The sequence below is a fragment of the Cebidichthys violaceus genome, unplaced genomic scaffold (genome assembly GCF_023349555.1).
Source record: "Cebidichthys violaceus isolate CVI_PGR_0920_01 unplaced genomic scaffold, fCebVio1.0.p SCAF_27, whole genome shotgun sequence".
In the NCBI taxonomy this organism is placed as follows: Eukaryota; Metazoa; Chordata; class Actinopteri; order Perciformes; family Stichaeidae; genus Cebidichthys; species Cebidichthys violaceus.
The window spans coordinates 4,468,351-4,494,680 of NW_027176450.1; the positions used below are offsets into that span (position 1 = coordinate 4,468,351).

Sequence of the window (26,330 nt, forward strand, 5' to 3'; positions counted from 1 at the left end):
AAATATTCTTTAATAATAGCATGAATTTGCCCCATAGGGCAAACAAGAGAAAATGGCTCAATCTGGTGGAAAATAATAAAAACTACAATTTTGAAGCCAGTGCTCAAGATTGAAAGCCTGATATAATAGAATGCATGACTTTATGTTTTCAGTAGCGCTGCTGGAGGCGCGCTCTGTCCATCAGGTCTGATGATCAGTTCATCACAAAGACATTACATCAGAAATCAGTGTCTGCTCACTCAGTTACAACTGAGTCTAGGCTCTATAGCTGCATCTCCATCTTCTTTTCCTTTTTACTCTTTCCAGACACTACAGGCGCGAGTTTATTGCAGAAGTTAACATTTGCTTCTTGTTGTTGATAATATTCCTACAATGTTCTTATATTCTATAGTAAGAAAGTAAAAACGATAGTTAATTAGAACAAATAAATAAAGAAAGAAAAGAAAAGAAAAATAAAAAGGAAAATAAATAAATGTACAGAATAAAATGAAAGTTAGTATGATGGCTAGTATGATGTTGTAGGACAAAAACGAGGGGTGAATCATTCAATATTGTTCATTTATGATCCTATCTGATTCCATCATTGCATATATTCTTGTTCTTGATTCCTGATTATATTATATATCTATTTCTAGAATGCTGTTTACATATGACTTCCAGTTGTCAAATGAAGGTGGAGTAGGTTTCAACCATTGTTTTATGTTATAAATAAAGTATCCTCTATGGATATCTGTATATTTTATTGTGAGTTTAGATGGTGATACATAATAAAATAATACATTCTGGTTCAAGTGCTTGTTTGATTTAGACAAATGTCATGATAAAGGTTATAATTAATTGCCAGAGTATTTATATTCAGTAAGATCTGTATTATTTTAAACAGTCTGGTTTAATGGATATTGCACATTTTGATTGTAATCTTGGTGTGATAAAGAATCCTGTGTTTCCATGAGCGCTCTCTTTAATGGGATTTTCTCTTTTGAGACTAGAATCAGTGTTACTTTACTGGACTGGTTATGTTACAGAGTATTATGATGATATAACATATGTATTTACATTTAAGCCTGCTTTCATATAAACAGATATCTTTGACACAACAGCAGGGCCCTGGGTGTCTGGTCTGTCCACCATACAAAGACACATGTACTGTCAATAGACAGCGTAGACAAATCCAAGAGAAAAGAGTTCAAGACATATTAGGAGCTCCCCTCCAAAACCCTCCTCCCTCCCTCGCTGTACTGTTAATATGACATTCCCTAAAGGACATGCTGAACATACGACAAGGTTCAGCTAGAGATAAAAAAAAAAAAGATCTTTAAGTGGGAACGATATGGTCCAGTGACAGTGCAAGGCTTCCCAGTGTCACCTACATTGTTACCATCTGCCTTTTATAGGGAATGTCACTCACATAAGATCCCCCAGATACACTGTGCAATGGTCTACACTGTGCTGCTAAATGTAGTACAAGCCAAATTATTGAGCATTTCCACTTGGAGGAGAGCTGCTGCCCTAATGGCCATGGTGACAGAACACAAGCTTAGAAAGGAGACTGAGTGAGAATATATGAATATTTTTGCCCCACACATGTTTTTATTGCATCCCTCTTTTTCTGTCTCTTCCATCCTCTCACACACTGTGCTTTGTTTTACCTTTGACTGAAAGGAAACCCAAAATATGTCCCTGCCAAATTAATTATGGTAACTCTCTGCAGTATATTGTATAATACCCCTTTAAGCTGCTTACTAGTGGCGTACTCCATTATCTCTACATCCAGTGGCTTTAGTTGTACAGGGCATACAGGGAGGCAAAGTTTACTAGTGATGTTTTTACCATTTAAAACGGCAAACAGTATCCATAGAAGAGTGCTTTCACACCTCCTCTTTGGTTTATTCAAATTAACTTGTTTCAGTTTCTTTAGGCCAGTGGGAAAGCTGCCAATCAAACGCCGGTCCAGACAAAACAACCAGCCTGAGACTGCCTAAAAAAAATCTGAACAACTAAATACTACTAAATGTAACTATCATCACTGACATTTTCAACATGTCACTGTCACAGGAGAGTGTTCCCACATTCTTCAAGACAGCCACCATCGCTTCTGTACCTAAAACGTCTGCAGTGTCCAGTCTACATGACCAACGCCCTGTGGCACTCACCCCCACTCTGATGAAGTGCTAAGAGTCAAAAACAACATCCCAGCCAGCCTGCACCTTCACCAGTTTGCATACAGAGCCAACCGATCCATAGAAGATGCCGTCTCCACTGCTCTCCGCTCATCTTGAAAAATCAGCATTTAACACAATCTCCCCATGAAACTGATCGGTGAACTTAGCAGTCGTGACTTGAATACCTCACTCTGCAACCGGTTATAGGACTTCCTAACAAACAGACCTCAGGCAGTCTGGATTGGCAGCCACACCTCCACACTGGAGCCTCCCATGGCTTGTATTCTCAGCCCCCTCCTGGTCCCGCTGTACACCTAGAACTGCAACCCCGGACATAAAAAGAACTCTGTTTGCAGGTGACACATCATGGGCCGGATTACAAATGATTAGACTTCATATAGAGAGGAGATCAACAACCTTCAGAGCGGTGCTCAGAGAACAACCTACTGCTCAACGTCAGTAAAACCAAGGAACTGATTGTTGACTTTAGAAAGAAGGAGGCAATGAGGCACAGCCCTGTCTACATCAATGGAGCTGAGGTGGAGCAGGTGAACAGTTCCTTAGAATCAGCATCACAAACAACATGACATGGTCCTCACAAATAAATGAACCTCGCAACCTTGTGACTCCATCGGCAGAACGTCCACTGTCAAGGAAGTGATCTAATTAGTATCTATATTCATTCACATCATGTTCTAACCATTCATTTTTACAGCTTCTCATTTCTTGGGTAGCTCTTTGTGACATCCCAACAGATAAAGAAACACAACGCTCACAGCAGTGCTGCACGACTGGCTGTCAGTCACAGGAATTAGATTTTGGACCAGAAAACGGACAAGATCTTAAACCAGAATATAATTTCTCTACCCCTTTGTCCAAACCAAATGAACCAGACTACAAGGGTCCCAGGTCTAAGCGGCTTTAGGTCACTTTCACACCTGTAGTTGATTTCCAGCTGTGAATTTCCCACTGGAAAGGAAACCCACAAACTCCCACTATTATTCGGCTTTTTGTCTTTGGTGGGAAAGATTCCAATCGGCACTCATTCCCGAGACAAATGACTGCAATAGTGAGAGCTATTTAATATTTAACTGCTCCAGGTTTAATCGTTAGTGATGGAAACACGACACCCAGGTAGATGCGCTCATTTTAGCCCCTTTTCCGACAGTCTGTCCGTCTCCATCCAAGCAATGACATCGAGTTTTAAGAGAGACTAGAAGAGAAGTATCAGATATAAAAAACAAATAACATTTTCATATCTATATTTAGCAGGTTTTCCATCGTTTAACAGCCTGCATGTACTAATTTTGGTGGAATAAAGGTTTATGTGAATGTGGAGGAGGGCGTCGCAAGAATGAGCAATATACATACACACCAATCCATAAAGGTTAAATGAACTGAGCACAATGCATGTATATAGATTCTATTTTCCACATGTTGGTGGCCGTTAGCTTAATGATGTTCGTCATATTTTTCTCACATTTTTATGTCAGACTGCGGTGGACATGTGTTTGTGTGTATGTATGTGTGTTGCAGGGGGCTGCACTGACATGGAGGCAGACTGGGCCCCTGCTCAGGCTCTAACCCACGGCTCTCATTTGCAGCCTTTAATAGTCGTCTATATTATACTCTAATCTGCCTGATCCCAATTTAATGCCGCTCCCTCAGCCAGACGTGGCAGGAATACTAAGCAGGAGGGTCACGTGCTGAGTGGAGAGCCTCTGCCTCGTCTGTTTAATGTCTGCTGGTGGAGAAGAATCCAGGTGGGGGAGGAGGAGGGAAGGGGGGGGGGACTATAACTGAGAGCAAACAGGGTGACTCTCAGCGCTGAAGACGGCGTCTTGACTAGTTATTTACTCTCACATTCCGTCTCTGTGTTAATTCTGAGATCATTTAACCTTCTCTTCTTTTCTGTGACCGTTAATATCTACAAACAAGGGCAACTAAGACATGTCAGACAGTCAACAAAACAACACTTTGTTTGGGTCGCGTCTTGCTTTAGAAACGCCTGAAAGAACGCATCTCAGATATATGCTGTCAAGGAGATGTGGCACTGCAGGGCCTGAGGACCCAGGGGCATTGTGGGTAGAGCTGCAGAATACACAACCCCTTTATTGGCTGGTAAATATATAGACTATACTGCCTGTGCATGACAGAAAAAAAACACCAATAGCCAAGGTAAAAACAAAGCAAATACAGCAATTAAAGGTGGCAATCCATATGATAGCAGAACGCCTTACATGTCAAATGTGTGGTGAAGATGTTAAGTGTTCGTCACAGATAAATAAAAACACACAATAATGTTCACAGATAAAGATATAAAGACAGATATATTATGCAACTGATTTCTGGCTAAGAACAAAACAATTAGCCGTGTTTCTGAGAAGACTTTCTTGTTTCAACAAGATCCTTTTCATGTTATAACAAAAATATTTGTCGTGTTATTATAACATATTGTTTTAATTATTATTATTATTATGTACCTACCAGACCTAAGTCCAGAGCACAAAAGAAAGGTCTGGCTCCACACGGTCGTATGCCTCCACCAACCAGTAGTGTTACATCACAATACAAAATGTCCTCACTTCATCATTTTATTCTGTTAGACATTTGTGTGAAATTGTCATAACTAGCATATTAATTCTTGTTTTATGGGTTATTGGGTTCAAGTGGACTTTGTGCCAAATTTAAAGGAATTCCCTCCAGGCATTCCTGAGACGTTGCGTTCATGAGAACTGACTGGACGGATGACAGCCTGAAGACATGAACCCTCCAGCCACTACTGTCGTTGGGGTGGAGGCATAAAACCACTCTGTCCTGCTGGACGGCACTGAGCACAGGATGCGCTATCTATGAAATAGACAGCGCAGACGGCTAATGGCAGACTTATACCAACAGTCCTCATCTGGTGAGTGTGACTACTTTGTACCAAAGGATTCTGTTTTAATAAGAACGTTTCTTTGTTCACATCCTCATCAATCAACAAAATCACCCTAAACATCCTAACTTGTTGAAAGCTTTTATTGTTAAAATCAGTAAAAGGTCCAGTAGATGCCTAAAGACACTGTACATCTGCAGCTTGATTGAAGTTGTATTGCATGTTTAAAATGAGACGGTGTGTCTTTAATATCATCTGGACTGGCAGGATGGTAGCAGACCTCTACCGAGACAAGGCCTGGACATTGACAACCGTCCAGGCAAATCTGGTTTAACAAAACACACAATAATTATGCAAAGGCACGTAAAACAATGCAACAGCCATAATATATAAAAATAACCATCCTGCCACATTCAGATCATTGTTTTATGCTTGAACAAAAGATGTCTCTTTAAGAACTGACAGGACCATTCTTTGTTCTTGTTGCAACGGCATACCAACGTTTATGGAAGTCCTGAGGGGAAAATGGGAAACATGTTCTTTTCTGATCTGATCTAATTTGTTTTCTCTCCTGTCTTTATGACTTAGGAACGGGTGCCACCTGTTTCAGACAAGGAACAGGTGGTAAAAAAACAAGTGTTACCAGGTTTTATGACGCTGTTCTTACAGGTGACTTTTAATTTCTCCCTGCACTTTAAACACAAGGTACATATACTGTGTTAGTGAGATATGTGAATTAACCAGAAAATAATCTGAAAATCTGTATTTTTAAAGCTGTCCAGTATGAGTAAAGCTTTATTATACTACACTATGAAGAGTTATTTATTATTGTACTCTGATTGTCTTCTATTGTAATTGAATGTGACATTTTCATTATCTGAAATCTTAGAATGAACCAAGTGATACTTGAATATGTCTTTTGTCCTAATTGCAGATTGGTATGTTAACAACCCTCTCCACTAAACCCAAACTGTTCTTCTCATTCATCAGCTATGTTCGTATCGTTGCTCCCATTCTTAAACAGAAACAATAAAGCATGTCTTGTTTAATGGCACTGAGTCGAATTAGCATTCAGAATCAGTAGAGTACATTAAACCCAGAGTGCATTTGTTCAGCAGACTTTGTTGAGAAAACGTGTTAAACGTACATGGTGAGAATGTTATTTTGACAACAACAGCTTTGTAAAGGCTTGATGTCGACTCATTTGCATTGAACATTTTATATTTGCTTTATTTTTTTTGCTTGCTGCTGCAATCCAGTTTTACTCATTTATAGATGTGTCAACAAACATTTCGTTAACATGTTACATGGAGCCATTGAAGTGCTACAATTAAAAATATTATAAGACATGTTTATTTGTTCAAAAAAAATTGATAGATAGATATTCAGATACTTACACCAATAAAGTAAGGAAGAAACATCTTGACTTGAATGCTGTTCCCTCCTTTCTTGAGGACATTTGACATGACATGTTTAAGATCATTATGGGGATTTTAATATTAGCTTCATACTTTAGTGTCTGTGCTCTGTGGGAATTATAAGCTCTAGCTTGTCACTGGTGCTCTGCAGCTACCGGCTAAAGCTATCAAAGCAATCAGGATTTGCGTGAGGCGACGTCTATCCTTGACGACGTACCAATGTGCACGTCTCGGAGTGAGGTAAAAACACCACCTTTCGGCACTTTCTATGACCTTTACACGGGAAGTCTGGATTAAGGTAGATGGGGTGTGAAAAGGCATGCGTTTCTATGAACGGGAATGTGTCTGCCCACGTGTGTGTGTGTGTGTCTGTGTGTGTGTGTGGGTGAGTGCATGGTCACGTTATGTGTGCATCCCAGTCTCCCATTACCTCCTGCAACCATCCTGAGCCCCCCCGTGTTGGCTGCCAGAAGCGGCAGGTTCTATCTGCAGTGCGACGGAGTGGAGATTGCCGGCTGGGGGATCATTATGAGGGCCATAAAAGATCGATTTACAGGACGGCCAGTGAGTGGAGTCAGCACGGTCCCCCCACCCTCCAGCGCTGCACCGTGCTGGGTCACCAACGAAAAAGCCCAAAACGGAGAATCAGAGGCCAGCAGGGGAATGCGATGACTTAAACATGAAGGTGAGGGACGCGGCAGCTCTAGTGGCATCTGCTTTATGGGCGGCGAGTCAGAGGCTGAAGGAGGAAATAAGGCATCACTGGATTTTTATGTTTGATTAGATGGCAGTTCACTTTTAAAAGCAGGACTTATAGGTAGAGAGGTATCAAAATATTTAAAAACATATTGTTGTTAAGTGAAAGCTGACCAAATTTAATAACTTTTTTGAAGCTAAATAAAGCTTTTGGTAAGATTTTTCGATCTACTACTGTTACAAGGCCAAGAATCAATCGCAACAATTGTTTTTATCCATTTCTATTGATGGACGCCAAAACCACCAGACACCAGAACAGCTTCTTTCTGCTGGCTGTCACTCTGATGAACACTTCATCATTCATACTGCACTATTACCTCTGTTTGCACTATTAACAAATCCATTGTCATTGTTCTTTATGTTCATAAATATACTTTTGGATATATATTTATATTTATATTGTACATAGTAGTTAAATACTCTGTTCTACTTTGTTGTCTTTGTTATTCTTGTTTGTATTTTTTATATTTTCCTCTTTATTTGTATATTCTATGTATGTACGTTGATAGCAACGTGGAAATGAGAGTCAAATTCCTTGTATGCGTACACAGGCCGGTGTGTAGTATTTGGCGAAATCTAGCGGTGAGTTTGTAGATTGCACCAACTGAAACTTCTCCCTTGTGCCATGCATGTAGCAGAACTATGGTGGCTGGTGCAAAAGAGCAAATGTCCCCATGTAGAGCCAGTGTTTGGTTTGTCCGTTCTGGGCTACTGTAGAAACATGGCCGGCTCTGTGAAGAGGACCTGCTCTGTAGGTAGATATGAACGTCTCATTTTAAGCTAACGGAAACACAAGGATTCTTATTTTCAGGTGATTATACACGAAAGAAAAAACACACTTACTAATATGATATTCAATTTCTGCATTTAAAAATCTATTGTACAATTCCATCACATGTGCAACTTCATTGTGTTATACAATCAAAAGCTTCACAACAGCTACTGAATGGCCCATTTTCTGTCAACTACTGTTTACAAAGTCAATGAACTTCCAACGTCAGCAGGAATCATCTACAGGACTTCTCTGGTGTTCTCCTGCCAATAGAAAATGTTAAACCTGCAGATGCAGAGCTGTGCATGAAAACCAGCTCAAATCAAAGCAGCGGAGACGTCTACAGAATAAGTCATGTTTGCCTGCTTTAGTAATAATCTGGCAGGCCACCAAGGGTGAAAAAAAGAGGTGGGGGTGAGGTTTGAAGGTGTGTTTATGCGTGTGTGTGTATGTGTGTGTGTGTGTGTGTTGGAGCAGAGAGAGAGAGAGAGATGGAGGTCTCTCTCTCTCTCTCTCTCTCTCTCTCTCTGCTCCCCACTGTTTGCCAGCCTAACCAGGCCTGCTGTAGCCATGTCTATTAGAAGCCAGTTTGTGGAGGAGTCCTGCTGCGTTTGCCCCCTACAAGGCCCCCGTTTCCCCAGGCTACATGTTTCACACACACACACACACACACACACACACACATATACTGTAGACATGTGCACACACACACACACACCCACACACAAAGAACCCCCGGCATTATCTGAATAAATCCCGTCTCTTTTTCTTTACTTTTCAAACTCCCTTTTTCATTCTCATGTTTAGTCCTGAACTTCACTCAAGGTTCTGTTTCTCTGAGGTTTCATTCTAGTCTGTGGTTTGTGAAACATGTCTCCCAACACCAGGCATGACCAACCAACAGATGTATACAGATGGGACATGAGGAAGAAGTGTAGTGCATACACACACCCGTCACACAACCTTTCTTTTGTTGTCACCAACATCACTTGCATTCATTATACGAGACAATGTTTTCATTGCTACAACTTCCCCCTTCTTGTGTCCTATTTATTACAATCCTTTAAATCACTGCCCATGGCATGATAACTAAATCCAAAGCACAGTAAAGGTGCCGGCCCCCACTCGCCCTCCCTGACTGCCTCCTCCATGGGGCTGCACTGAACCTCTGCAAAACCCTTGTTGCCATTATTATTACTTTTTTGTTACTTTTTTTGTTTGGGGGGGACTAGATTTCTTCTTCTCTTACATTTCTTCACACTTTTTTTATTTATTATTATTTATTTATATTTCTTTTTTTTCGGCTTCCTCCTCTTCCTCCTCACACACACACACACACACACACACACACACACACACACACACACACACCATACAAAATATGTATACTTAGTTCTCCCACTCTAAAACACAAAGAAAAAAAAATCTGTAACACATTCAAATATTAGTTTGTATGCATTGCTGTGTTGTACTGTTTTGTGTTATTGTCTGTATATTTTCTTTAATCAATGTTTAATTTACCTTTTACTATGTTACATTGCTCTAATACAAACATAGAAGACATAAACCCAAGGGCAGAGTTAGGCCTATATGTATCTATATATATATATATATATATATATATATATATATATATATATATACATATATATATATATATATAGATACATATAGATAGATAGATACAAAAGAGGGTATTACTTGAAGGCTGTTAAGTCCAAATACAGTTTTATTCTCTTCTGTGTTTGCTGTGGGCCACTCTTGTTCCAAAGGAAAGATAAAACAGATTACTAAATTAAAAGTAAAAAAGAAAAGAAGAAAAAGAAAACTGTGGACTTCCTATCTCACCCAAACTCAAGCGGTGAGGAAACTCGTAAAAACGGGTATCTGACAGAAACAGCCAATAAAACCACTTGAGCTCTGACACAGTTTCCTGCATTCAGCAGCACACGCTGACCTGCTAAATGGAGGAGGCACAGCCTGTTTTAAGCCCGTCAGACAGCGAGTCTTTGCGCTGCTGGAAAAAAAAAAAACAGCGTGGCGGTCAAGGGTCCATTGATGCATCGTGGAGGCGAGGATAAACAGACTTTATGGTGCATTACAGAGACAGACAAACACACAGGCGGGCACAAATGTGGCCAACGGCATCCTTGGACGTGGCAAATTAAATGCACTCCCTCCTGTTGCGTACGACATGAGAGGTCTTCAAATGTTCACGCCATTAACGACGAGCGCACATACAAGCGTAAACACACCCGAGGCTGGATAAATTCCTGTACGTCTTGGAGTTCTGCAACTGTCAGCGTGACGGCATGTTAACCGTCCCTCAAATACACACACAAACCCTTAAATCCAGTCTCAATGCAAAACACCCAGGCTGACCAGCATGAGAGAGGCTTTCAGCAAAGACCCACTATGGAGGGGAGTGAATGATAATATGCACCATACAGGGCGCCGCACTGCATCATGGGGCAGCTTTGAAAGAGGATCCCACCACTGTCAAAACACAGAATAAATCACATTTGAGTCCCGTTTTCCTTTACTTGCTCATACGGTGTGTTGCATATCATCGACAACTGCAGTTCAACATGTTTAATAAACAGGTTCCTGTAAATAATATGTCCAAAGAAAAGATGGTGTCTTTTATTCTATTCAGGTAATAGATCTCTGTCCGGAATAGTGTGTAGTAGGGCTGTGCAAAAATATTGATATAGTTTACGATCGCAATGTTTATTTAAATGATAGTGAATTAATATGTCTGCTATCGATACATAAAAAGAAATCCTATTTTAAACGTATGTAAAATGTCTTTTAAATTGCCTCAAATCCCTGTGTGTGTGTCAAACAACCTCCTCCTCCACTCCTGTGACGCTAGATGTCTTTGATTTACAAAAAGGTGACGAAACGTGTCTAAACATTGAGAAAACGTACATACGCATCGCAATATATCGTGATATATTGTACCGTGACACATGTATCGCAATACATATCGTATCGTGAGGTGCTTGCCAATACACGATAGCTATATTTTTTAAAACTGTTGTCTATGTCTTGAGTACTTTCACACAAAACGCAAATATGGGCGAAGAAGCTACATGATTTGTGTGAATAAAGGCATCAACCAATCATGTGTTACCGAATAAGTTGAGTTATGGCTATATTTATGAAACTACAACTCAGAAGCCCTGTAGTCCGAACCAAGACAGCAAACTGTATTGTTCCTCGCAACCAGCGCAGACCGGATCCACTCCTTACCTTTCTTACCTTTCACAACAAAAGCCCCAGTGATATATAACATTCACAGGTGAGTACTTTGCATTTTAGCGTTATGTTGTCGTCATGCCCCCCGTGTTTAAAGGCCTTAATACTGCCTGTGAGGACTTATGAGAAACACACTCGTCTTACTAGTTTTTACTGATTCCCTAAGTTCTCTCCATGTCAAGCAAGCGAGCAGTTAACTCTAAACAAACGGCAGAATTCAAAGTATGACTTTAAAACAGCTCGTTCTGGTAAACACAGCTCTTCAGCCCGAGATGTTTCCAAGCATCACAAGGACATTTCTGTTTGAAAAAAAAAAAAGCACTATTATGATGTCTCTTTTTAATTAAGTGAATGTTTCCATCTCTGAGGCGAATCAGCTTCCATCAGCTGAAAACGCTACATTTGCAACCTACAAAAACAAAAGCCTCACCGGCTTTTTAATAAGATGCACAGAATCCAGAAGGATCTTTATTGTAAATGCCACAACTCATTAGGCTAATTACCCTATCACACATTTTCTCCGCCGCTAATAATGAAGTAGGCAGAGACACAGAGAGAGGGAGAGAGAGGAAACCACACATCTCCTCATAAAGTTGGCATTCTAGCAATTAGTGAAGAGAAACATTAAAGCCCACACAGACTTCCTGAGCAAAATAATTAAAGAAAATTGGCAGAGGAGCTGATTCTCCCTGTTTTTCTCTTTTCAAAGTCTACAGCCCCCATATGAGCACTGTGTAGAGGCAGGAACACTGGCAGATCAGACTTCTATTAAAAAAAACAGTGCTATTTGTGTTTTTTTTGTGTGTCTTTTTTGCATAATTTGACTCACTGTGGGAGACGGTGACTTGTGAAGTCAAATTTAATTGCGATTATAACAAGGTAACAAGGTGCGCTTAGTCATTAGCTCATTGCATGGGCAAAAAAATAATTCCAAAAGTTCTAACGTGCTCTGCCTCCTCTGGATAAGGAACAGCAAGGGTTTTCACTTAAGAGCTACAAATAATCATATTTTAACAGTACATGCTGGTGAATCCTCACTGTTGATCACAACATTTTAATTGGCCATCCTACACATTTACAGACTCAGCAGGCTCCACATTCTGCACAGCACCATTTAACCGGCAAGAAACCTGTTTTATTCTCATCCTATTGTGTCACATACACACACTGATACTAAACTGCTATATTTGCCTTTAAGAGGAAATAATATGGACCCTCATAGTCTTTAAAGGGATTTTGTGAAAGTGCAAATACTTAATTGCTGGTGTAGTAAGATAATGAATCATCTAACTAACTGATCAACTCATCCTCACACAACAGTTCGCATGCTATCTGTCCTACGACGGTTCAGCAATACGAGCGATCGGAGCGCCTGTGCAAGCTTGGTTCAGTTCAGGCAAAACGTCCACTTGGTTAGGTTTAGGACCAGATGGTGCTAATGTTGGAATGAACTCACAAAGATGGCTTTAGTTAAGTACATATGTTACGTGATTAAATGAATGTTGACTTTTCTCCGCCCTTAGCGGAGGCGTGATTCTCAACTGATCACTGCAGTGACATCATATTTAACAAGGCTTTTTCCCAAAATCTGTGTGGTCGCTATTGTCGGTAGTTTGGCTAGTATCGGTCTTCTGCAGTGTTTTAACTCCACCCTCTAGAATCTGCTCAGCTCGCTCAGAACCTGGACTGAGATGGTACTAAACAAAATACCAGTTACTATCCACAACTTTTACTGATGGAAACTTGAAAATAAATGTAGTAGTTTAGCATTTTGGGAAATATGCTTGTGAGTGAGAGGAGGAGATGGATATCAATTTCATGACTGTGTGTTAAGCACAGAGCTGGAATCAGGACGCGGTTAGCTTAGCTTAGCATCAAGACTGGAAGAAGGGGGGTAGTAGCTAGCCTTGCTCATATACAGTAGTTCCTACTAATTCAAATGTTTGACCAACAGAAATTAAACATATCTGACAGCCTCAATGTGATGAAAAGACTTTACATTAGTGATGATAGAGTTACAGCAACGTGTGCTGCTTTAAAGTCATTTGGGAAGAAATGTGTTGCACTTCAACACAGGATATTCAATGTATACAGTGTCCAAGCACACTAAATAGAAGCTTCACTCACAGTTAGTTAAATTGCTGCTGTTGTTATAAAACTGTATCTATAGTTCACACTGCATGACATCTAGCAGGATAAATATCTGGACCTGTCAAGGAGCAACAACCAATGAGAGCAATAGGAGCTTTACTGTATATGTTGCATTTGCAACACCGGACAAAATTGTTGTTGCTCCTCACACACAGACATGGGGTTGATCCTCATCTCCCTCTCAGAAAGAAAGTGAGCTCCAGCCCTTTACTGCCACACACCACACAATCAATACACACTGCTGCAGGTCCACTTCTGCTGTGCATGTTTCAAACTGTTTTCCATTAATCAGCACACCCAAGAAAGGATACACAGATCCCGGCTCTTATAGAGGCCAATCAAGATGCTAATAAAGCACATGAGCATTATTAACTTTAATATATTCCCTCTAGAAGACAACAAGAGAGACCATATTTAAATTAACTTATAAATAATAAGGTCTATCAGTGCTGCAAACATTCCTGTTGTGCTTAGCTGCTACTGTGAGCTTCCTCTGTTCTCGCCTTATTGTGTGTGTGTGTGTGTGTGTGTGTGTGTGTGTGTGTGTGTGTGTGGGGGGGGGGGGGGGGGGGGGGGGGGGGGTAAAGGAGGAAAGCGGAGATCCAGAAAGCCCATGTGGAAGAGGAATAGGGGCTGATTTGGACTGAGACCCCCCCCCGGAGCTGCTCCAAACATGGCTGCTCACATCAAAGGCAGCCTTGTATCTCAGAGGAGTCGCTGAGGACTTTACAGCAGCTCGCCTCAGGCCTGAATACGGGGGCCCCGCACACCTCCAACAGCAGCGGTGGATACCCGCCGGTGGGACCCGAGGAGCCGGGACAGACGGACCCGACACGGTGTGCAGTGTCATCGTCACAGAACGGGCTGCACCAGACGGCTGCTGGGCGGCCTCAAGTCTCGTTCTACTCAACAAATCCAGTAAGTTGTTGGTTTGCTGCCGACACCGGCTCGATTAAAAATGTCTGTATTTTGAATAATTTACTTCATAAATAGATAATACAAGCTCATTATAAGGGTGCATCAATATTCTAGCGATAAACTGAGAGAGGAGTGATTTTTTTTGTACTAGAGTTTTGGGTTTCACCCAGCAGTGATTTTCTTGCTTATTTTCCACTCCTAACAAGGTGGTGCCTTCCAGGGCTTCTACATGGTGAATAAAAGAATATAGTTTGGAACACATGTCTGTAGGCTGATCTGTAAACAAGCTAAAATAGTGTGACAAAGGAGAAAAAAAGGCAAAAAGCTTATCTACACCTCAGCGTAAACATTGTCAGACAATATCTCACAATGCCTTTACTCAGAGCATAGTGCAAATGAATCTGAAAGTTTACTGAAAGAAACAGTGTGTAACATTTCAAGGGATCTATGAGTGATATACTATAATCGCCTGAAACTAAGAATTGTCGGTTTTTTTTGGCTTAGAACGAGCCAAGGGAGAGCCTTTGAAGGCCACCGGAATTCTCCCACACGCTTGTGAAACCGCGGTAACGTGAGGCACTGAGTGCAGAACTGTGGAACCGCCAGCCGCCGTCTGGGTTATTACGGTGATGCACCTCTCGTTACACAGTCTTGGACAGGGCTGAGTGGAGGGTTATACAGTTGGGTGAAATCTCCAACCACACCAGTACATGCCACTAAATCCTATACACTGTCCCTTTAGACAGAGTGCACTAATATTTTTGAGAATGAAAAAGGATTATTTCCAAAAATTCCACACAAAGATGGTTCAAATGTATTGATTGAATCTTTCTTCACAAAAGTGCATTGGCCCCACTCAGTAGGTTCATATATATTTGGACTTTCCCAAGACCAAAAAGTCTGAGCCAACTAGTAGTTCACTTCCAAAATAAGGTCTTTACCACAGAGCGATGCTTACCTTTGAAAATGACTGTTGGTGTGAAAGAGAAATAAATTAGTTTTACAATTTAAGTATGGAACCTTACACAAAACAACTCTGTTTTCCAGATGAACATTAGCAGAATTAAATGTATTTGTTTTTGGTTTCCTTTACCTCTCTCTTTCCTCCTTTCCTCTTGGGTTTTTATAACCCAATACAATCCGTTGTCACTCCCAAGCTGTCAAAAACAGGAGCTTAATCGGTGTCTCTACCCTTCAGAATATGACGCTCCACATGGCCGTGGTTAGAGGAAGTCTGGTGACGTAGTATAAAGAGATATAAAAAACACGGGGCTGCTGTTCATGTCCAGTGTGAAACCAAAAGTCAGATTTATCTTAAATCAACATGTAAAATAACGTAGATTACATAGATTACGTAAAAATAAAAAAACATACCAAACCACTATCTTTTCCTAAAGCTAACCAAGCAGTTTCCTGTAAAGACAAAAGCTTATTTTGACTATCTATACATTTTGACTGTATGCATGAAACGCTGGAAATCCAAAAACGGACTCTAGAGGTGCACGCAGGGCGTCACAGTTTGAAGCGTAGGACCACGGACCAAGCATCTGCATTTGACGAGGTGGGAGTGATTATGTGTATCCCAATACAATGACTGGAAAGCATTTAAAGCATTCATTCATGTATCCATTCATTCATTGTCTCACCCTAATAATCAGAGTCAGACTCCCAGTCCACACTGAGCAGGAGTCAGAGAAACAGCGTGACTACTGCCAGCATATCAAATGCTTATTTCAGAGTCAATTTATTCAATTCAAAGAAAAGTAAATGGACGGTGCTTCTGCTCGTCTTTGATGAGTGAAAGCCTTTACTGAAGGTGCTCTTTAGCTTACGAATGACACTAAATGAAAATTGAAGGAGGCACTACAAGTACAGTTTTTAAAAAAGCGGATAAGTCATGGCTTGTTTAAGGGAACATATTAATTAAAGACAACACCAGTGCTTGTGGCCTTCTTCAGCAAGTAGCACATCAAGTCCATTTAGTATCAAGCTAGAGAGAAAATGCAATAATCATTTCAAAGAGAAAAGAAGGGAAATTCAAGGGCAGAATGGTGCACATTGACAAGCACTCACATCTATTTACCTAGAGGCAAAGTGAATACCAGTTAGAGTTTCACGACAAAAGTATAATGACGCATGAACCTCTCATGGGAGATTGAACCAACCTGTAAACGGCCCTCTTGTCAGACTCAAGCTGGGCCTGGGGGTCAAGGGTCACACTGACAGAGGTATTTCCTGCTGCAGAGGCTGCTGGTATATGGACCTGTGGGGTCTTGGGGTTCTGCTGAGTGGTGCCCGTCATCTGGGGACACAGAAAACAATGACAAAGTGAACTTTGCATTTAAACAACGGTGTATTTTGTTACTGTTCAGGTAGTTTTCTGGTTGATTCTTTAACTTAAAGGCGTTCATACATGTGACAGACAACATGAACATGCAAAATTCCTGCCTGGGATTATTTCACATTAAAACCATTCATACTTGCAGCGAACTTACTTTTTGCAAAAAGTTGCAGCATTTTTTCAATTAAAGAATAGATTTGCTCATACGCTAAGCTAAACTGTTGTATAGTCTCAGCTACTGTAAGATATTCCATTGAGTTTCATTTTAGTGAAATGTTCTTGGTGAATTTTAGTTCCCTCTGGTAAACAGTTAAGCAGTGGACTGTATCTGTCCAGGGCTTTTATTGTGAAAGTTATGAACGGAAGGAGTGGATCTGGTCTTCGCTGCTTTGTCAAGGTTGAGAGTAATAAAGTTTGCCATCTTGGTTCAGACTGCGGAGCCTCTGTGATGTAAAATCTTAACATGGATTTCTTCTACTCAAGCAGCTGCTTGTGAGGTCTAAGTCATGTTGTAATGACTTTTCAAAAGCAATAAGGTGCAACATTCAACTGACTGAAAGAGGACATAGCTGTAATAAATCATTGCCTAACATCAGCAGCCTCGTACTGAAGCTGTTAAGCACAATGAATGCGATAGGATAGATCCAGTAATTGAACAAGGCGCGCTCCGGTCTCCTATAGATTCCTGTTAGATGATAAATATTCAATTAGCAATATGTTCACAACAGGCCATACTGCTGAACCACAAATACTGTATTTATTTTGCTCTGGAGAACGACAGCACCACTGGTGGTCCATGGAGGAGTCATTGTAGGATCTGTTCTTTTGGTGATATTTGTTGGGTGGCCAGGGGAGCGAATATGCTTTACGAACACAATCCGTTGTCTTCTTCGTCTCTCTCCACCCCACTTTGTCTCTCAGTCGTTCTCTCTGAGGAAATGAGTCTAACAACCCCCAGCCCCATTTTTTTTTTTGAGTCGGGGTGGGGTGGGAGGAAGCTTCAAGTCTTAATCCCAGCACCAAATGGGAAATAAATTAGCTTCTTCACACTTAACTAGCTCTCATTTGCATTTGCCGAGCGCGCAGACTGCAGCTCGGGAGCTCTCCCACGGCACTAATCCTATGGGCGAAAGCAGACAGAGGTGGCGTGGACGAAGAGGAGAGTTTAGGCGGTCGGGTGAATCCACCTCCCCTCCATGGGAGGGTCTGCGGTGTTACACACAGCCACAGTTAAGGCTACAGTAGTTACAATGACCTGTTGGTGGCACCACGTGTTGTGTTGAACACGGCAGGCTGGGGCTCGACCTCTTATCCTCACACTTTGACATACAGTATGTATCGCTCCTGTCTTAATTATGAAATGCAATTCAACCTGATGAAAAATAATTTTAATATTCCTGTAGAGACCTCCATTTGTGTGCTGGTTGGAGTTCTAAAAGGGAGTTAAACCTGAATGAAACATAAGATGACATACTGTGTTTTGATTTGTCAGCAGATGACTTTGTAGCAAAAAAAGTAAGATATAGTTTGTTATCATCATTATTATCATTATGTCATAATTAGACATAAAGCATGTGTGTCTGTGAGGAAGTAATGCCAGTTCAACAAAGCCGAGGGTTAGCTGTGAGTTTACATTTCCTATCCACACCTGTCTATAACACATTATAAACATGCTTAAAATGTGTTATAATCTGCTTATAGCACTGTGTAAGTAAAAAGTACATCATTAAAGCTTCTGTATGCAAGATCAACACATACAAAGTTATAAAATGAATTATCTTAATATCTTAATTGACTTAAAGCAAAACAATGACCACTTATAGTAACTTATAATCACATTATAAATAATTATAACAGTGATTATAATACATAGTGTTATGTTATCAACTATGGGAATTATAATACATATTATAAAGTATTATGACACTTGACCATATTAGTCATTATAAAATGCTTATGATGTGTTAATATTATTGTTATAAAGCATTGTGAATTTGTATTAGTGCTTAGAAGTATAATTATATACTATCAGCACATTTTAACACATAAGTATGTTTATAATGCATTATAGACATGTGAGTCATACAAAGTGTGGGTATTATTATCATATTTATGTATACTGTTGTAAATATTACTTAAATACTATATAGTCTGTATATGCAACACAGTCCTAGACCTTACAGTGATATTTGTATCATTTACTGATTACCAAAGAATATTGGCTGCCTGCTCTAAACATGAACGGTAATTTGAATCACTGCATATATATGATCGTGACTAAATTAGCAACAATTTATGTTAAAGTTAAAGCTACTCTGCTTAATGTCTGACTGGTGAACAAGAATATGTGAAATCACCCCGCCCACTCGAGCCCAGGATAAAGAGCACAGATAACACACAAAAATCGACCCAAACAATCAAAACACCCATCGCTCCCAGTGAGACTCTGTTAAATATAGGCCTTTAACATTCACTCTTAGGGCGCTATGAGGTAAAACTCTGACGAAACCTCTGACCTGTTGGCTCTCCTGGTACGATGGTGGAGGAACGCTCTGGGTGGCCATCATTGTCACTGCAGGTGCTGGGGACGCATGTTGCATCATGGGATAACTTCACATTTAGACTGGGAAAGAGACAAAAAGAAGGGCAACATAAATCCAGTGCTGGCAGTGACTGTGAAGTCTATTACAGCAGCAGCCACCAGGTGCTATGATTAAATAATAATTCTCACTCTTCTCTTCCCCCTTCTTCATTTACTAATTTATTTCTTTGCTTCGTCTCCTCTACATGTGTTGCATAGAGCCGACAGTCAGCCGGGATGATGCGTTAACACTGAGTGATCTAACAATGCTGCAGAGCAGAGAGAAACAAAGCAGACTCAATCACGGAGCCCTTTTTACAGAAATACTTTACAAACCAGCGGGTTCATAATGACGCCGCAAACAAACCCGACCACTTGTTTACCAATTACCGACCGCCATGCTTGTTTACTAATTACAGTACAGCTGGCTTTAAAGCAAAGCGTCTTGGTGGAGTCACCTTGGTCGCCTCTATGTGTTGGCTGCTGATGTTGTTGTCGCGCCGTTACCGAGCCAATCAAGAGGGCTAATTAGGGCTCTTGTTGGCGGGCTAATTGCTATTGGCCGGGGCCCCACGGCGCTGAGGGCGGTACCCTGCAGAACACCGCTGTAACTATCGCGCCCACCCCTACTGAAGGAGCTAATTGGTTCAGGGGTACGTTACACACACACACACGGACCCCCTGCCATCGCCCCAACTTACTATAGGCGAGCTCAGCAGGTGCTCTATCCTGAAGCTACATACAACCTATGTGCACACCCTGCATGGAAATGTGCTGTAAATTAACTGTTTGACCTGAGGGGGTGGAAGGGTGTTTTGATAAATGTTAAGGGGTAAACTTAATAAAATCTTTTATTTATCAAATTGTACAGTTTTAACCTTTATAAAAGATGAATGCAAATCCAAATGTTGGCTGGTTACTTATTGGAAATATCTCTTCTACTGCCACATTGAGCCTTGTGTGGCCTTGAAAGGCTGGCAGCAATTACAATGGACTGGTGCAGTCGGACTGCATGGTATTGACGTGGAGGGACACGCTTGACGGTGAGCGAGTGAAATGCAACTGGAACATCCGAGAGAAATCTCTGTGCCGGTTGCAACAACGGTTCAGAGCTACCGCTTCAGGAAATAAAGATGTTAGAGCGCTAAAGGATTTGCAGTATGTGACAGAGGTGTGAGTTATGGACTGATGAAAGAGAACTTTGATCATCCAACAATAACCATTCAAGGATCTCAGAAATACTATAAAAGGAATATAGTTTAGTGATATCATACAAAATAAATATACCATAAAGTACTCACTACGTATGTCAGGTATCACAAAACGACAGACAAGAACCCAATAGCACGACACAAAACAGTTCAGGTGTAGAAACCGGGTTTAATAACCAGCAGATGTCAAACCAGGTAGTAACCCGCGTGGCAAACAAATCCAGTGGGAGCAGGCAAAAGAGAAGGTCCAAAGTCCAAAAAGGCAGGTCAATACACGGATAATCAGGATCAGAATCGGAATGACAGGTTGCTGGATAGCAAGGGAAACACACTAGACAATCTGGCAGAGAACTGAGGGAAATGGGCCGGTACATATACACTGAGGGGCTGATTGCTGATGAGGAGCAGGTGAGTATGGAGGTGGGGCAGGCCAGGTGAAATGAAATCAGCAATTAGTGCAGAGCGGGGGGGAGTGGCAGATTCTGAAATGACATGAGAGTTAGTGTGGCAAAACAGGAGACAGACAAATGAAAAACTAAAGCCTGGCTGAAGTTGTGACAGAACCTCCCCTTCTAGGGACGGCTCCTGACGTCCCACCGGGCTGGTCAGGATGGTCCCTATGGAAAGCTGAGATGAGGTCAGGGTCCAAGATGTTACGAGCTGGAACCCATGAGCGCTCCTCAGGGCCATAACCCTCCCAATCGACCAGGTATTGAAAACCCCTTCCCCGCGGTCATGACTTGATGAGACGATGGACAGAGTAAGCAGGACCCCCGTCAATGAGCCGGGGGGGTGGCGGGGGTCTGGAGGAGGGCTGGAGCTGGCTCTCCTTTACGGGTTTGATCTTGGAGACATGAAAGGTGGGATGAATTCTCATGGAGCGAGGAAGGCGGAGACGGACTGCAGCAGGGTTGATGACCTTAGTGATGGAGAACGGGCCCACAAACCTTGGGGCCAACTTCCTAGACTCTACCCGGAGTGGGAGGTCATGTGTGGACAGCCAAACCTTCTGACCAGGAGTGTAGCAGGGTGCAGGGATCCGACGGCGGTTGGCATTTCTCTGGTACCGGTTGGACGAACGCAGGAGAGCAGAACGGGCCCGCCACCAGCGCTGGATGAACGCCTGGACAGATGGGACCCTGGCCTCTCGCTCCTGCTCCGGGAACAGTGGAGGTTGATATCCCCGAGAGCACTGGAAAGGAGAAAGCCCTGTTGCTGAGCTTGGAAGCGTATTGTGAGCATACTCCACCCACAGAAGCTGTTTGGACCAGGAGGTCGGTGTCTGGGATGCAACGCAAGGCAGTCTCCATTTCCTGGTTCATCCGTTCCGTCTGTCCGTTGGATTGAGGATGGAACCCAGAGGATAGGCTGACCGTGGCCCCCAACAGCTGGCAAAACTCTGTCCAGAAACGAGAAGTGAACTGTGGCCCCCGGTCTGAGACAATATCACAGGGGAGGCCGTGCAGACGGAAAACATGATGTAACATAAGTTCAGCTGTTTCTTTGGCAGATGGTAATTTTGGCAACGGAACAAACTGAGCAGACTTAGAAAATCTGTCCACAATAGTCAGAATGGTGGTGTTACCCTCTGAGGGAGGCAGTCCGGTGACAAAGTCAAGTGAGACATGGGACCATGGACGATGAGGAATAGGCAGTGGCTGAAGAAGACCAGAAGGGGCATGGCGAGCAGTCTTATGCTGAGCACAAATCTGGCAAGCGGCGATAAACTCCTTGGTGTCCTCTTCAATGGAAGCCCACCAGAAACGTTGCTTTAGCAGAGCTAGGGTGCGCCTAACCCCTGGGTGACAGGCAAGGTGAGAAGAATGTCCCCACTGGAGGACCTGAGAGCGGAGACTCACAGGCACATACAGACGATCATCAGGGCAGGCACTGGGAGCCGGGTGGTCGGCCTGGGACTGTTTTACCTTGTCCACAATGTCCCAGGTAACTGCACCGATGACCACCTTAGTGGGGAGGATACTCTCAGGCTGTGTGGGACAGTTGTCTGACTGGAACTGACGGGACAGGGCATCTGGTTTGACGTTCCTTGTACCTGGGCGATAAGACAGGGTAAAATCAAAGCGATTAAAGAATAATGCCCATCTGGCCTGACGGGAGTTCAACCGTTTGGCTGACCGGATGTACTCCAGGTTTTTGTGGTCCGTCCACACCACAAACGGATGCTTTGCCCCCTCCAACCAGTGCCTCCACTCCTCGAGAGCCAGTTTGACAGCCAGTAACTCCCGGTTTCCGACGTCGTAATTCCTTTCTGCTGGGGACAACTTGCGGGAGAAAAAAGCACATGGGTGTAACTTGGTCCTCAGCTGACCGCTGAGACAGGACTGCCCCCACCCCGGAGTCTGACGCATCCACTTCCACAACAAACTGGTGTTCAGGATCTGGAAAGATGAGAATGGGAGCAGAAGAGAACCGTGATTTTAACTCCTTGAACCTCCTTTCTGCAGCAGGGGACCATTGGAAGGCTATCTTCTGGGAGGTGAGGGCTGTCAGGGGACCTGCCACAGAACTATAGTTGCGGATAAACCTACGATAGAAATTGGCAAACCCAAGGAACTGTTGAAGCTTCTTCCGAGTGGTGGGAACCGGCCAATCCGCCACCGCTTTAACCTTGGTGGGATCCATATGAATACGTCCAACTGAAATGATGTATCCCAGGAACGACACCTCAGTGGCATGGAACTCAGACTTCTCCACTTTCACAAACAGCTGGTTCTCTAGGAGTCTCTGGAGAACACTGCGGACATGCTGCACATGTTCCCGTTCAGTCTTTGAAAAGATGAGGATATCGTCAAGATATACAAACACAAACACATTGAGAAAATCCCGGAGCACATCGTTCACTAAGGCTTGGAATATTGCAGGAGCATTAGTGAGTCCGAAAGGCATAACCAGGTACTCATAGTGGCCTCTAGGGGTGTTGAACGCCGTCTTCCACTCATCCCCCTCCCGGATGCGAACAAGGTGATAGGCATTCCTGAGATCAAGCTTGGTAAACACAGAAGACCCTTGTAACAGTTCAAATGCAGAAGAGATGAGTGGGAGGGGGTACCGGTTTTTAATGGTGACATCATTCAGACCGCGGTAATCGATGCAGGGTCGGAGGGATTTGTCCTTCTTATCCACAAAGAAAAATCCGGCTCCAGCAGGGGATGAAGAGGGACGGATGATGCCTGCTGCCAGTGAGTTGTTAATGTAGTCGTCCATGGCCTTGGTTTCAGGGGCTGACAGAGAAAAGAGTCTCCCCCTTGGCGGTGATGAGCCAGGGAGGAGGTCAATGGCACAATCGTACGGGCGGTGTGGGGGAAGCGATGTGGCCCGTACTTTGTTGAACACCTCCCTTAAGTCATAGTACTCGGATGGGACACCTGAGAGATCTGGGAGCTCATTAGAGGAAGAGGTGTTGAAGGCAGGTAGCAAAGCAGATTTCAGACAGACCGCATGACAATGTTCACTCCATTGTAGAATGGAACCAGTCCCCCAGTCAATATGTGGATTATGTTTTATTAACCAAGGAAACCCCAGGATGATTGGGTGCTGAGGAGTATTTATCAGGTGAAAGGTAAGTGATTCAGTGTGGTTACCAGATATGCCCAGATGAAGAGGAACAGTGCGGTGGGTTACTGTGCAGAGGAGGCGCCCATCCAGAGCAGTCGCCTTGATAGGCTCGACCAAGGGTTCCTGGTTAATACCCAGTTGCATGGCAAGACCACGATCCAGAAGGTTGGCATCGGCCCCGGAGTCAATGAGGACAGAGACAGCGTGTGATTGTCCATTACAGTTGAGCTGGGCGTGAAGTAGTGGACGAGAGGGCATTTCAGAGTTCATGATATGGCTCACCAGCGCCCTCTGGATTCCTGGTGAGCCCTGTCTTTTACTGGACAGGAAGACACATAATGACCTCCCTGCCCACAGTACATGCAGCAGTTCTCCCTTTGGCGCCGCTGTCGTTCAGCCGCTGACAGCCTGGTCCGGCCAAGTTGCATGGGTTCAACCGGGTCTCCAGAGGCACCGGTGGGAGGAGAAAACATTGAAGTGGGAGGCGACGATGGAGGACGTGGAAGGCTCCGGGGAGTACTGATCAGCGCTCTCTCTCGTCTCCTTTCTTGGAGACGCCCGTCAATGCGGATGGCCGTGGCGACGAGCGTGTCCAAATCAGTCGGAGGATCCCGAGCCGCCAGCTCATCCTTGATGCCATCAGAAAGGCCGTTGTAGAAAGCGTCAGTCAGGGAGGAAGCGTTCCAGTCACTCTCCGCAGCAAGTGTCCGGAACTCAATGGAATAATCAGTCACTCTCCGGTTCCCCTGAACCAGGTTTAACAGTCCACGAGCAGCCTCTCGACCAGGGGTAGCGTGATCGAACACCTTCCGAAGACCCTCAGAGAAGGCAGTCACAGAAGAACAGAAAGCCGACTGCTTCTCCCACTCAGCGGTGCCCCAGTCCCGAGCCCGCCCAGTAAGCTGGGTGATCATGAAAGCCACTCTTGACCTCTCAGTGGGATATGTGAGAGGCTGAAGTTCAAAAGTCAATTTGCACAAAGTCAGAAAAGAGCGGCAGGTACCTGGAGCTCCAGAAAAGCGCTCCAGAGCACTTAAGCGGGGTTCTGGACCCAGAACAGTGGGAACAGAAGGACTGGTGGGTGGTGAAACCGCTGGCGTTTGTCTGGGCTGTATGAGCTGCTGAAGCTGATTGCTCAGAGCCTCCAAATGTTGGTTGTGGCGTGCAGAAGTCTCCTGGAGAGCCGTCGCCATAGCGGTGAATTGCTTCTCATGATGGTGTAGGGCAGCAGCTTGTGCTGCCATTTCCTGCCTTATTTTCTCCATGTCGGCTGGGTTCATTTTTGGCCAGATTGTACTGTCAGGTATCACAAAACGACAGACAAGAACCCAATAGCACGACACAGAAAACAGTTCAGGTGTAGAAACCGGGTTTAATAACCAGCAGATGTCAAACCAGGTAGTAACCCGCGTGGCAAACAAATCCAGTGGGAGCAGGCAAAAGAGAAGGTCCAAAGTCCAAAAAGGCAGGTCAATACACGGATAATCAGGATCAGAATCGGAATGACAGGTTGCTGGATAGCAAGGGAAACACACTAGACAATCTGGCAGAGAACTGAGGGAAATGGGCCGGTACATATACACTGAGGGGCTGATTGCTGATGAGGAGCAGGTGAGTATGGAGGTGGGGCAGGCCAGGTGAAATGAAATCAGCAATTAGTGCAGAGCGGGGGGGAGTGGCAGATTCTGAAATGACATGAGAGTTAGTGTGGCAAAACAGGAGACAGACAAATGAAAAACTAAAGCCTGGCTGAAGTTGTGACAACGTAGGGATACTACAGGAACAGTAATGAGTGTGTTTGAATCCGGCAGAAATGAATATGACTACATAGTAGCGTGCAATATGACAATATTAGATCATGAAGGATTATAATGTCTTAACAGAGATCATTAGAACGTGCACTGTTGTATCAGTTACAGTGCTATGGCTCCAGTGTTTCCCCTGCATACAGCTGCTAAATGATTAGCACCGCTAGTATTTAAAAATTTCCCCAAATGCAATGAACTCTCCATCGCTCCTCTAAGCAGAGTGTGTGACGAGCGAGGATCATGGATGGAATAACCCCAGACATAGCCACCGTGTAGGCTCTTCACATATAGAGAGGAGAGACGGGCTGACCCTCTTACTCAATCAGTCCACTATTGATTCTTTTGTACATTGTCAACTAAGATGTCTTTAGTAGAAATATAAACACATCTGTGGTAAACACAAGACTCAAAGTGGTGATTTTGTGTCAGAGAATATTCAGTTCAAAACTGATCCTCATTGTTCTCTGTGAAGTTAGCTGGAAGTGATGTAACGTAAC

At 43.2% G+C, this 26,330-nt stretch overlaps 1 protein-coding gene across 2 annotated transcripts in view; it reads right to left on the minus strand.

Annotated features, from left to right (window-relative positions):
• The window catches only part of pknox2 (pbx/knotted 1 homeobox 2), a 117,406-nt gene that overhangs the window by 35,348 nt on the left and 55,728 nt on the right, over positions 1-26,330 (minus strand). For both annotated transcript variants that reach the window (XM_068721191.1, XM_068721189.1), the window contains 2 exons: positions 19,174-19,280; positions 16,482-16,618 (listed from right to left, as the gene is read on the minus strand). In XM_068721191.1, coding sequence (XP_068577292.1) covers positions 16,482-16,618; positions 19,174-19,260 — 224 coding nt within the window. In that variant the 5' untranslated portion in view covers positions 19,261-19,280. The remainder of the gene's footprint in view (positions 1-16,481; positions 16,619-19,173; positions 19,281-26,330) is intronic.